The sequence below is a fragment of the Astyanax mexicanus genome, chromosome 1 (genome assembly GCF_023375975.1).
Source record: "Astyanax mexicanus isolate ESR-SI-001 chromosome 1, AstMex3_surface, whole genome shotgun sequence".
Classification (NCBI taxonomy): Eukaryota; Metazoa; Chordata; class Actinopteri; order Characiformes; family Acestrorhamphidae; genus Astyanax; species Astyanax mexicanus.
Window position 1 is genome coordinate 23,114,982 of NC_064408.1, and position 14,286 is coordinate 23,129,267.

Genomic DNA, 14,286 nt, shown 5'->3' on the forward strand with positions numbered 1-14,286 from the left:
TTTTCCCCTCTGCGTCAGTGTTCCAGTTCAATTACTGCACAGCTAGTTTTTGCTCACTCTAAGCTTGTAACAACACAGTGGAGTAAGATCAGGGCTTGTTGGCTGTTGGCAAATGGAGAATCATGGCTTCATTTTCTTTAAAGCTCACTGTAAGCATTCTGACTGTTCTTCATCCCACTCTTTCTCTCAGGACCAGAAGCCCCCAGTGATTTCCTTGCAGAAGCTGATAGTGAGGGAGGTGGCTAATGAGGAGAGAGGCATGTTCCTCATCAGTGCATCTACTGCTGGCCCAGAGATGTACGAAGTGCACACGGCCTCCAAAGATGAGCGCAACGCCTGGATGAGGCTCATCCGAGAGGCGGTGGTGATGTGGGTACAAACCTTTGTGGATTTGCCTGCTGTAATTATTGGCCTTCCAGAACACTAGCAATCAATGGAAAAGGACAATTTGACTACATATTATATAACTTGCAGCATATCAATGACATTGCATTACATTGTAAAAGCATGAAACGAGTGTGTAGGATATTGTATAGGATTTGTCAAGGCTGCCGTTGTAACTATGTTTTTGACTGTCACACTTTTGCCATTTCTACTCAACTTTACATTGTGACGGTTGGCCTTTTGAGGTCTTAAAGTTTCACTTTTCACTGCTCATGACATTTAATTTGTTGTTGTGTGTGTGTCCATGTGTAATGTAACGTAATACTATTTTGCATTGCCTTCAGTTGCCATGAAAAGGAGGATGACACTACAAGTGAATCAGAAGAAGAGAGAAAAGTGGCAGAAGCAAAGATCCAGAAGATTCACAAACTACAAGGTAACTCCTCACACTATAAGAGGCTGTGGGCTGTGTATTGATGATAGAGAGTATATCATTATCCAGGTGCTATTATTCACTATATATATTTAGTTATTTAGTTAGTTAGTTAGTTAGTTAGTTAAGGTTATTAATTATTAGCCCCCCTCAGAATGTTTGAATATTTCCCTAAAATACTGGACAATGTTTGTATTATTTCTATTTCTGAAACATAAGGGTGAGTTTTGAAAGTCTGTTCTTTGCCTTTGGTCTGATGAGACCAAACCTGTGCTGTTATGGCATATGGATGCTGCTTTTGTTTGGCATAGTAAGTATGAATCCTTTAACTCCTCACAGTGAAGCATGCTGGTGGAAGCATAATGCTATGAGGCTGTCTTATTCAGGTGCATGAAACCATTTTGTGGATAGTTTGAAGAATATCATCACAACATCTGCTGCCAGTCTAGAGTTAGGTTGTCTATGGGTCTTCCAACAAGACAATGACCTGAATCTTACGTCAAATGTAGTTGAAGACACCAAAATCAAGGTCAAGGCTAGAGTGGCCCCCTCAGAGCCATGATCTCAATCATATTGAGAATCTGTTTATGAAACTCATGCTTGGAGACCAAGCAGTGTGCATGATATTGAGCAACTTGTTAAGGAAGAATGGGCTAAAATCCCCTCAGGAGACATGTGCCAACTTAGTTAGAAACTACCAGAAGCGGCCATTGTCTGTTTTGAATCAGAAAGGCTACACTATTGACTTAGTTGCTTCTTCCTAGTTTCAGTTCTGCAAACCAATAAAAGTGTTCATTCATTCTTGTGGACTCACACAAACTATAAAAATATATATATAAAGCTCTGGAAAAAAAATAAAAGGCCACTCTAGTTTTTAATCAGTTTCTCTGATTTTGCTATTTATAGGTATATGTTTGAGTAAAATGAACATTGCTGTTTTATTGTAAAAACTACGGACAACATTTCTCCCAAATTCTAAATAAAAATATTATCATTTAGAGCATTTATTTGCAGAAAATGAGAAATGGCTGAAATAACAAAAAAAAAAAGATGCAGAGCTTTCAAACCTCAAATAATTCAAAGAAAACAAGTTTATATTCATAAAGTTTTATGAGTTCAGAAATCAATATTTGGTGGAATAACCCTGGTTTTTAATCACAGTTTTCATGCATCTTGGCATGTTCTCCTTCGTCAGTCTTACACACTGCTTTTGGATAACTTTATGCCACTCCTGGTGCAAAAAATCAAGCAGTTCAGCTTGGTTTGTTGGCTTGTGATCATCCATCTTCCTCTTGATTTTATTCCAGAGGTTTTCAATTTGGTAAAATCAAAGAAACTCATCATTTTTAAGTGGTCACTTTTTTTTTCCAGAGCTGATTTATATCTATATCTATTTATATCTATCTACTGGCTGGTGTACGTTTGCACAGTTGATTACAGTACATGTGTAGATATTTACTATGGCCTGGTCTTATCTTTCTGGCAGATACTCTGTGTGGTCAGGACCAGCTGATCTGTTCCAATCTGGAGGAGAAGCTGCAGATCTATGCAGAGCTTTCGGCCATGGCAGGCCACAGGGAAGTGGGGCCGGAACCCAGGCTGCTAGTTCGGCCTGGAACAGATGAGCTTCCCCACGCTGCCGTCCTACTCAACGCAGCACTTAAAGAGGGTAAGATGAGATACACACATTCGATCATGAGCCAGTGGCAGTGGAAGCCCTATTGAGTTAGTGCACAGTATCTATTGTAGGCATAGCCTTGCCTATATATATATATATATATATACTTTTTTTCATTATTTTATTACTTTTTTTATTAATTCCTCTGTGTGTGGCCATATACTGTCTACTTAAAACTGTACCATGTGCACAGTCTTACCAAAAAAGTAGTTCCCATTATTATTTTAAATAATTGTTCATTAATCGTCATTAATAAAGGTTGCAGATTTTTATCCCAACAAATATAAGTTCACCTGATCAACTTTTTAAAGACTAGGATCAGTTAATTAAACCAGTTCTGCTATTAATCAGGTTAAATAAATAAAATGTAATTTTCCTTTGTTTTGTTCTCCAGCGGAGAGTTTAAGAGCAGCTCTGTCATCTCACCTCACCATCACCAGTGGTCCAGCTTCTCTTCCTGTGCTCGGGGAGCAAACTTCAGCCGACATCTCTGGCACAGTCGAGCCACTTCCTGTTACTCCATCTCCTTCTCCTCCTCCTCCTTCAGCCTCTGAAGCTGAACCTCTTTCATCTGAGACTCTGAAGAGTGAAGAACAGGAAGTGGGAGGAGAGGAATGCATGGACCTGCAGCTCAGTAATCCTAGCACAGCAACTGATAATCATAATATGCACATTAAGGTGAGTTCCCACACCACAGTTTTAGTTCATCACTCATGACAATGATCTTATTCATAATTAACATTTTCAGTTTCATAGACCCCAAAATAGAAGCTAGAAAAATGGATGGATGGTTGGATGGACAATTTCTTCATTAGGGTTAATGACTGAATAGTAAGTCCAGGGTTCAAACAGTTTAAACAGACCTCAGCTACTCAGGAAAAATGTCCTGCTGTGAATTGAGTCTTTGCACTGCAGTGACTATAACAAATGCTTTATATCAAAGGTCAGAAATAGAACTGGTGGACCAGCTGATGTTCTAAATGGTGTATTTATAACAATAATAATAATTTTTGGACACCCCCTGTAATGATTGCATTCAATTATAAGTTGCACCCATTTCTGACACAGATGTGGAAATAAACACAGAGCTTGTATTTACTACAAAATGGTTGTGTCAAATAGGCAGTGATTTGTCTGGATTATTTTAAAGGTAAGTAGCCAAATCACCAGCAAACAGGAGATCTGACAAACTGTAGATCTTACTCAATATTAAACACACACTTAAAATCGTCAAAAAACTTTTAAAAACAGTCTCAAATTATACATAATGCATAAGGTAAAAAAGGGACATTCTTGAACCTAATGTATTTAATAATGTACATTTATGTTTCAATATCATATACCTATAATTAATATTTATGCTGCTACATTTCAATATATTTAGATACTTTTTACTTACTTGTTTAATCCTGCGATGTCAACTATTACATTATTAAAATTCAAATTTGTGTTGCTATATAACACATTTGTTATATTTTTATATCTAATTCTGTGATGCTATGTACCAATTTATTTTTTATTTTTTCCTGTATATTCCGGGCGAGGCAAAATGCAACAAAATTTTGTTCTGCGTACACGTGTGTATTATGAATGACAATAAAGGTTGTCTAGGTCTAAGTATTATTACTTTTATATTATTCAGCATTTACAGCCATATATTAATTAACTACATTTCTATATTAATAGCAAGAAATGGGCATTAATGGTAAGAAACAAACTGACAATTAGTGTAGTCAGCATGTAGCAGCTGTTGTAAGCAGCAGTATATTTAATGGTGTAGAATGCTAGTAGAAGTTTTGAGAGTAGATGTTTTAAGTAGTACCTCTATACAAATAGCCCCTTTCCCGGCTAGAAATATGGTTATTAGTCTCAAACAGTAGCATTAATAATTTAGATTCCTCTGCTAAAATCACATCCCAGTCTTAATATTATGAAACATTAATGAGCTCAGAATAAGGGGAGAGTCCATTTCACTGCCTCTAGGGCACCATTTCATTAAAAATGAACAGTGATAATTAGACCTTCATTTCCTTCAGTTCCTTTCTTTTCTGCCTCTGTTGGCGCCTTGGACGGTGCGGTGTCGTATATTACATTGATAAAGCCGCAGTGCTGACCCAGACATAAGCTGAAGGAGAGTTCCTCTTATATTTAAAGATATAATTCACCTTTTTTCTGCACCTTTGAGCCAACATAAAAGACTGCATTATGTGTGTTTTTGTCAAATTATATTTGGGGGTAAAATAGAACATTCTTACTAGTTATTTACTTACTAGTTACACGGTACCTACTACTCATAAATAGTAGTAATGATTATACAGAGATACCTTTTTTTTATAGACGTGTCCTATTTTTTGCTTAGGAAAAACATGTTTGTCTGGGATATTTTAAATAGTGTAAACTGTCTGGGGTTTTACATTGATTTCATGTCGGTGTTCACTAATCTAGACAGAATGTCTGTCTGTTTTAAGCCACACCTTCTAACTGACACTATTTTTCTAGATTTACCTGCATTAACATCAGCCATTGGTCAGATTGCTTTCTACTACAGTGAATTGACTACAACCAAAAATGCCTTAACACTAATCTAAACAAACACAAATCAGTTTGACTGTTGTTGCTTGCTTTTTTAAAGACTGTATGTTTGTGGGTCGGAATAAAACTTTAAACTCACCATGCCAGTAAGGCATCAGTAATGCCATTACATCAGTAAAGTGGTTACAGATATGCTGCATAATGACTGAGACATAGTTTACCAGTTGTTTTGAGAGATACATTGATCAAGTATATAACACACAATTCTTAGCTTAGATTTGTATTTGTATAGTATTATTTGATGTGATGAAGCCAGTGAGTGCTGTTAAACACTTTTTAGGTTGAAACAGAGAAGCTACCAGATCATGAACAATTCAGCACCCCTGAATTATAAATCAAAGGGTGTATAGGACTATTTTAAAGGCAAAAAACACTTCATGCTACCACCACCATGCTTAACAGTCCATATAATGTTAGTTGAGACCAAAACACACAGGCACAGTATTTTTATCTTACAGTGCCAGTTCCATTAGTAAGGTCTACTATTATATAGTATACTATTACTCCAAATATGGTGCATAATGACTGAGACATATATATATATATATATATATATATATATATATATATATATATATATATATATATATATATATTTTAGCAGTTTTGAGAGATTCCTTTTATATATATATATATATATATATATATATATATATATATATATATATATATATATATATATATATATATATATATATAGGTATATTGACCAAGTACATAACCCACAATGAAACTTGCATTGTATTATGTGAGGGTTTATATGTATAATCAGTATAATAAAGTAATAGAGATTAATTATATTTCTTCAATTAAAGTATAATTATAAATAAGAGAAATATCCTGTTTTAATCTTAAATATAATTGCTGATCATCTGACTTGACAAGACATTAGAGAATGAAGTACATATTTCTGATATATTTATAATGACAGTGGTAGAGACTTTTTCACCTTTTAATTTTAAGAATCATAATCCCCAGATACCTCATACTGAAAAAAATTGTTCAAAACAAATAATAAACAAGTAGGAATGAGAAATGTTTAGCTATAGATTACTTGTCTGTAAACAGCACTCAAACACCAGAATAAAATGAGGCCACCAGATGGCACTGTGTACTAGAGACAGACACACAGCCAACATGCGTAAATCCTCAAGAGGGCAATCTGTTTTCACCTTGGAATGTAAACAAAGAATATTCATTGCCAGAATCTTCCCCTGATGTGTTTTGTTCTATACTCTTGATTAAACTTAGTCCTCTGTGGGTGATTTTTAGTCGAGGGAGAAGTTTAATATGTCTTGAAAATAATGGCCACTGTATTTTATATACAGAAGGAAGATACGGTCGATTTAATTATGCCATACATTTCATTAATCAGAGTGTGGTCAGTGTAGATAGACTTCATTATCTCTAAAACTAAATGCAGTCGGAATTATTGTCAGAATAATTTTAGTTTGTAAGTCAGACAGCCTTGTTTGTTAGTTTTCTTTTGCGTGTACAGGTATACATTGTTTAATTAAAATGTTCTATTATTATATTGTGTTGTAAATATTTTCCAGGCTTATTACAAATGCTATTCATACTACCATTTAAAGGTCTACAATCTTAATTGTAATGTTTGAAATCTCTATTTTTTTAATTATATAAAACGTAATTATCTAGCAAGTATGGGTATTATGTAAATTATTATAATATGCTGCTTCTTCAGCCTTGAAAGGCACTTGAAAAAAAAGAAAAATATAATGTGCCTTGAATTATAAACGGAGCACTTGTCCACTTGTGCACCTGTCCACCTGTTTTGGAGGTCAGGGTTGAGGTCAGGACATTGGGAATGCCATTCCAAAGCTTTATTTTAGCCTGCTTTATTTATTCCACAGCTACTATTTGTGAGGGGGTCAATGTGCTCTTGTCACACCCAATTGTGTTGGTTTCAGCTGCCTAGTTTTTAGTCATGTTTTTTGATTTTGCTTAAGAATTATGAGGTATTCCTTGTTTTTCATTATTCCATCCACTTTGTGCAATTTATCAGTTTCATTGATTGCAAAACAATCCATGCTACCATCACCATGCTTAACAGTCAATATAACGTTAGTTAAGACCAAAACACTCAATCTTTGTTTCATCTGATACAAAGAACATAATTTCTGTGTCAGTCATGAACACTAACAGGAAGTTAAGAGACCTTGAATATGGCAAGTTAAAAGACATTCTGGAACTTTCAGCAGCACTGAAATAATAATTTAAGTGTATGTATGACTCTAGGACTGATTCTGTATGCGTGATTGCAGTTTATGTTTTGCAATACTTTTGTCAATTCTCAAAAACAAAGTATCAATTTTTATTTAATAGTTTATGTGCAAAGATTGATGTTAGACAGTGGTTCGTTTTGTGTTGTGTTTAAACCCCGCCTACTAGTTAGCAGTGTTAGCAGCATATTTTTTCTACTCTGATTTTATGAATATGATGGCTTATTTTGCTATGTGTTTTTCTAAAATGTTATTGAAAAAAAATATTATCTTGCCTCAAGCATCACAGTATATTGAAATGTACTGAATCATAACTCCTGTATCATGATGCATATTGTATCGCCAAGTTCTTGCCCATTCACATATCTTATAATTTTGACCCTTTATTGATCTTAGGAAAACTCTCAAGAGTTTTAAAATATTTACTGGAATCTTATTTGTTGTTTATTAAATATTAAATAATTGAAAACCCAATATTGACATGACCTAACATATTCCTAATAAATGTAGATAAACTTTCTGCATATCGAAATAAACAGCTTGCAGTGAAGGTTATCATATTTTATGCTTGTAACCTTATCCTGGATTACCTTAATAGGAGTGGCCTGTATTTACATTGTCATTGTTTGTTTGTGTTTGTGTGTTTATGTCCAGGTGTGCCAGAGTGTCCAGAGTTTGACCCAGTTGCTCTACAGCCTACAGGTGATCTCATTTTACTGACACACACACACTCACACACACAGTGTGTGTAATTGCAGTGAATCATAGTTTGTTTCTCTGTATTTCTTTACAACACACACATCTCCTGCCCTGTAATTCACACAAACACACACACACACACACACTCAAACACACAAGTCTTTCATGAGGTGTAGGGTCCTTAAAAGCCTTCGAATGGCGATGAACACACCCCACGTGACTCACTTATGAAATGGTTCTCTTGCAGTCTCGTTTTCATTCTACTTAGCTACCTCACCATCTGCACCATATAAATCAGTCATTTACTGTGCTGTGGTTTAGACACTTGTCTGTAGTTACATACAGTGGTATTTACCCCCTTACATATTTCTTTTGTTTTGGCATTTTTTACATACTTGCATTTTTCAGATTATCCAACAAACATTAATATTAGACAAATAAATATAAAAAACACTTTTTAAGTGATGGTTTCATTTATTAAAGGGAAATAAAAATAAAAAAACTAACCAAACCCATCTAGCTATGATTAATCACACTCCAGCAGACAACAGTGAGAGCTATTATTCCTAAATAGAGAAAATGTGGAACACTGGTCAACCCTCCCAGGAGTGGCTGGCCGAAAGAAATTATTACATAAGGGTATGGACTACTCATCCAGGAGGTCACAAAAGAACCCAGAACAACATTTAAAAAACTGCAGGTCTCACTTGCTTTAGTTAAGGTCAGTCTTAATTATTCAATAATAGGAAAGAGACTGTGTAAAAGTGGTATTAATGAGAGTTTTAAGGCAAAAAAACGCTGCTGACCAAAAAGAACACAACGACAAGTCTCACATTTACTAACAAACATCTTGATGATGCCCAAGACTAAATATTCTTTGGACTGTAGATTGGTTTGTATAGTTCTTACCTTTAAGAAATAAAATTCATTTAAAAAGTGCCTTTATATTTATTCAGGTATTTTTTGTCTGATATTAAAGTTCGTTTAAAAAATCAGATAAATATCAGTATGAAAAATGGCAAAAACAAAAGAAATCTGTAGGGGGCAAATACTTTTTCACACTTCCAACACTAAGTGCACTGTTAAAATACAGCATTACAGCAATTTTAAGGCTAATTGCTAATTCAGTCTGCTGCATCTGTAGTATGCTAACATTAGCTAATTAGTCAACCATAAAGAGTGAAAACTTAAGGTAGGTTGTAACAATAAATTATCCCTTATTAGCTATACAGTGAGCTCCATGGACCTTCCCATTATATTGTGTGTTAATAAAGTCATTGAGACACTTTTTTTTAGGTTGGAACAGAAAATCTACCTGCTGTTGTCGGTCATGATCACTATAACAGCAAGTTAGGAGGTCTTGGGAAGTTAAGACATTTTTTACTTTCAATAGCCAAAAAAAAACTTTCCATGCTGCCAACACCATGTTTAACAGTCAATATAATTAATGTTAGTTAATACCAAAACACTCAATCTTTTTATCTCACAATAAATATTCTATACACAAGGCTTTGCCCATGTGGTTGTTGGCAATCTTTAGTTGATTCAGTTTCCTTTCAGCTGACTGTTACATATTGGGTTTCTTTCGAGACTTGTACTTACATTTATGACAACATATTTTTTTACTTTCATAAAGGCCTGAATGTGGATGTGTGTAACATAGTACTTGTACAAGCTGCTGCAAACTCCTTCCAACACTGCTGTCCTTGGTGTAATTGGTGTGTTGAGCTAAACTTTGTAATTAGCAGTTCACCAAAGTTGAAGTTAAACCAGTGTTTCACGAGTGAAATGCATTTGTATTGGAAAGCGGAATCAATCATTATGAATGCCATTAAAATAAATTTAAATGTGCCTGCGGAAATTCATCTGCAGAGGTCAAGCATCACCTTGGCTTAAGGCAGAAAAAACCCCAGTGCATTTTATTGACTAAATGAGCTGTGAATGCTGTTAATTACCAATTTTAATGGAATCCATTGGTCAGGTGTAACCTTTTCTATGTGGTGTGTGAATGTGTTTTTAGTGCCTAAGTGACTTCTTTTCTGTTATTTTTCAAATGGAATTTGCTGCGGGTACAGCAGGCAGAGATTAGTTTTAAAAATGCTGAAGGCCACAGGCACTGCATTTATTTCTCATCCCCTTTAGGTGAAGCTCTGAAATTCCTTCATAAGTTAACCTTTACAGAGTCTCTCAGAAGCCAGAGCAGAGTTTCAGAATAGAGTTTCTAGAAACAAATAGCATATCCACTAAAAGGCTGATGAGTAAATTTTCCAATGCCCTTGTGACACTTGGCAAGTAAAGCCACTTAAATCTTTTAATCTGTGCTGCCTGGTGGTTGCTAGAGTGAAGAGGCGTGAAGTGATCGCTGAGGAGTACTAATTTAGGGATGAGCAATCCAGTTAAATTTGCATGCGGCTGTTACACTCACCCTCAAGTAGTGAGTCAGTGAGTGTGTAATTTCACAGAACTTGAAAAACATAAGAGTTCTGGCCACAACACAGTGAATCAGTAACGCTTTAGTTCAGCGGCCTCCAGCCCTCTTCCTGGAGAGCTACCTTCCTGCAGCTTTCAAATTTTAACACACTACATGCAGCCAATCAAGAACTTCCGAAGGAAGTAATTACTTTTTAGGTTGGGTGGATTAGGGCTGCAGGAAGGTACCTATGCTTTGGTTGAATGTTGAATGTGCAAATAGTTAGTCAGTTATATACTGTACAGCTGGAATATGTCAGTTTGCATAGATGGCCACAGCCACTAAAAACATGGGCTTGTGTCACAAACCATGCAATACTACAACAAATCGGGCACTTTCGGTACACGCTGTGTAAGGCATAATCCCCTAACAGTCTAATTTTACACCTTGTGTCTGCGCTGTTTAAATAGCACAGACGCTATTTATGTATCTGATTGTATCTGTGCTGATAGGCGTGGTGTTCTAGAAGTCGGATGCATTCAGGTAAATTTCTGGCATATTGCTACCTTGGTGGAGGAAAACACAGGTGCGCCACTGACTGATCTAAACCCTGAAAACAGTCTACAGTCAGAAGTTTATTGATATCTTGGCAGCACAGGCACACTACGCACACGCGGCGCACATACAGCCCTGCTCATTACACAAACATGCACACACAGGACTGCACAAACCCAACTTGTAAATCAACAATAAACAGACAGAATACAGAATAAATTGCTGCATTGCTGTTCTCATAAATGACCTGCTCAGGCACCTTCAGAAGCTGAGAAGCACAGAAGCAATGCACCATTAAAATACCAATCTAACAAAGTCAGAGCACACCTGGTTCTTAAAAGAAATGACAAGTGACACGCTGATTGGTTTAATTCATGTTACACCCAAAACACACCCATGATTAGTTAAGAGAATTAACGCTTGTCTTTTACACCTTTTAAGTTGCGCATGCCATACTTATTCCATCATTACGATAATAAACAGTGACACACTGACACGCCCTAAATCAACCTGCATGGTGTGAGGTTGACGGCTCACTTATAGGTCGGTAAAATAGGACCGATAGTGTGTTTAATAATGCACCAATATTAGAAATTAAATATTAGCAGACATGAATTCCTTGGAACTACTTGGGTTACATTGACATGAAAAAATATGTTACTTGTTAACTTTTTTTTTTTTTACTTTTGATCAAGCATGTGCCAAAAACATTTTTTGATTAATAAATAAAGAAGGATTAATAAATAAGTTGTTCAATTAATCTAATCAAGATATTTCTGCTTTCCAACAGGCGGCTGTCACCATCCAGGATAGCTGCTACGAAGTCCAGCGGCTCCTCCTTCATCTCTTGTCAAGCTCCTCCTCCCAACACATTCAGCCCCGCCCCACGCTCGGCCTGCAGGAGCAGGAGCGTCAGCGGGAGGCAGAGCGGCGGAAAGAGGAAGCGGCGGGCGTGGCGCGGTTGCGCAGCGCCCTCTCTCGGGAACAGCAGCAGTGGGAACGCGAGTGCCAGGCCCGGCAGCTCCGGCACAGCCAGCAGGAGAACGTGCTCGAGCAGAGGGAGCAGCAGTGCCACCTGGAGGCGCAGAGGCTGCAGCAAGAGCGTGAGGAGCTGCACGAGCAACTGCAGGACTACCAGCAGAGTCTGGAACGTCTGCGTGAGGGTCAGCGCAGCGTAGAGAAAGAGAGGGAACGGCTGGAGACTCAGCGCCGGCTGCTGGACAGCTGGAAGCACGGAAAGCAACTGAGCCTGCCAGCCATGGTCATACCGCTGGACGGTCAGCAGAGTTCGGTGGGTAAAACATATATAACACATACAAATCTCAATAGCTGATGCTTTCAGCCCATATCTCATCTGTATAAGTTGTGAGGTGTTATTTATTGAGTATATAGTATAGAACACTGGCCAGCATACTCATAGAAACGCAATGTGAATTATGAGTTTGTCTGCAGGGTTTGTACAGTCATGAAAAAGCTGGAAAAGTCAAAGAATAAAAAAAAAAAGAAAAAAAAGCAATTTCTAGGCTAATTTCTTGGATAAGTTTTGGAAAAATAAAAAATAACCAGAAAGTTTTGAAAAGTCATGGAAATTTGGTCTACAGATCTTTGTGTTTCCATTTATTGATGGAAAAATCTATTTTAAGAAATTTAACATATACGTCAGCTTAGAGTTAATTCAGTAATGTAGCCCTACAGCTCTCACATTAATTTTAGACCTGCTATAATCAATTTCGATTATTGTTTTAGTAGGTTTTTGTTTTTATTGTCCATGTCTGCACTGTTTTAAAAGTTGTATGGTCATGAAATTTTGCCTTGGAAGCATGGAAAAGTTTTTATTGGTTAAAAAGTGTATGAACTCTGTGTCTGGAAACACATCAAAGAAGGCATTACCACCCACAGTGGAGAGAGCAGTTGGTGTTAATGAATGTGACCAGTGGCATCTGGCTGGAACTGTCTATACAAACAGATGAAGGCTGGAAAGGGGAAATAGAGAGTCTTTACACACGTACTGTATCCCAATGTTAATTGTGGCGCTTTTTTTTTTTTTTTTTTTTTTTTTTAGCTCCCATGGGACATGATATTGGTTCCTTTTGATACATCAGTGTAATTATATATGTTCAGGAAAAAAGCAGCCCCCTTTTGTTTGTAAAACAGATATTTCAATACTCTTAAGGGTGCCTAAAGTGTTCATACCAAAGCCAATTTACCTGTAGTTCCTATGTTTTAGGAAATTAAGCTTGTGTGTTAACTTTTAAGCGTCAGTGTTTTTTTAAGTTTTAGCCAAAAATGTCATTCTTTACCACTAAAATGTTTTTTGTACATCCAAGAACCAATAATAATTTGAGCAACCGATGACTTCTAGGGCCCGAGTAAGTACATGCCTTTTGTGCATTTCGAGATGCGCAAGGCACACTTTTCCTGTTGTTATGACAGCAAAAACACACTGACATGCCCTAAATCAAGCTACATGCTGCACGGTTAATGACTTGCCTATTGATTGCTAAAATATTCACTTTTTACCACTTTTAGCCTCATTAGCTTCAGTTTAAAAGTAAAGAAGTAAACATCACACAACAGACAGGTCTTGGCTTGTTAACTGGAGCTAATGAGGCTAAAATTGGAATATTTTAGCGATCAATAGGCAGTAGGCAAAACTTTTTTTTTCTTTAAGCTTGCCTCCTGGGCTTTAATGTATGTGCTCTCTTTCTGTCATATACCTCTTTCTTTGTTCATGACACAAGTCTCTCTCTCGCTCTCTCTCTCTCTCTGCATGTGTGTGTCTCTCTATCTCTGTCTGTGTCTCTATCTCTGTCTGTCTCTCTCTCTCTCTGTGCATGATGTATACCTATTCCTATATCCTGTAGCTAGAAGCTCCAGCTCATGAAAGGTTTAGCGCTCAGCGTGGGCCCTGAGATGCATCTGTCTTCTAAAAGATGAAATTCCTTCTATCCTCCCTTTCTTTCCTCATTCCGTCTTTTCTTGTTGCCAAAACACCCGACCTATGATGTCAGACGAAATCTCTCCCAAACCTTCTCTCATCTCACTTTGAAGATGGTATAAAGCTGTCGCTCAGCTATTCAGCGCACAGTCTCGCTATCTCTCGCTGCATCTTTTTTCTCATGTGTTTTCTGGATTGCTGCTAGCGCTGTGGTTTAGGTCTGTGGCCTGCTGATATGGCAGGAGGCTCCGGTATAAGTACTCGTGTTTTTCACAAGTGCTGTGAGCATCCAAAATACATCTTATCACAGATCCAGAAGAGTGTTTGTGTGGGTGTTTTGATGATTAAAGTGTT

At 36.9% G+C, this 14,286-nt stretch overlaps 1 protein-coding gene across 6 annotated transcripts in view; it reads left to right on the plus strand.

Annotated features, from left to right (window-relative positions):
• arhgef28a (Rho guanine nucleotide exchange factor (GEF) 28a) overlaps window positions 1–14,286 on the plus strand; it is a 200,891-nt gene that overhangs the window by 168,274 nt on the left and 18,331 nt on the right. For all 6 annotated transcript variants that reach the window (XM_049475014.1, XM_049475022.1, XM_049475019.1 and 3 more), the window contains 6 exons: window positions 191–369; window positions 729–820; window positions 2,304–2,486; window positions 2,890–3,173; window positions 7,985–8,032; window positions 11,785–12,285. In XM_049475014.1, the coding sequence (XP_049330971.1) occupies window positions 191–369; window positions 729–820; window positions 2,304–2,486; window positions 2,890–3,173; window positions 7,985–8,032; window positions 11,785–12,285 (1,287 nt within the window). The remainder of the gene's footprint in view (window positions 1–190; window positions 370–728; window positions 821–2,303; window positions 2,487–2,889; window positions 3,174–7,984; window positions 8,033–11,784; window positions 12,286–14,286) is intronic.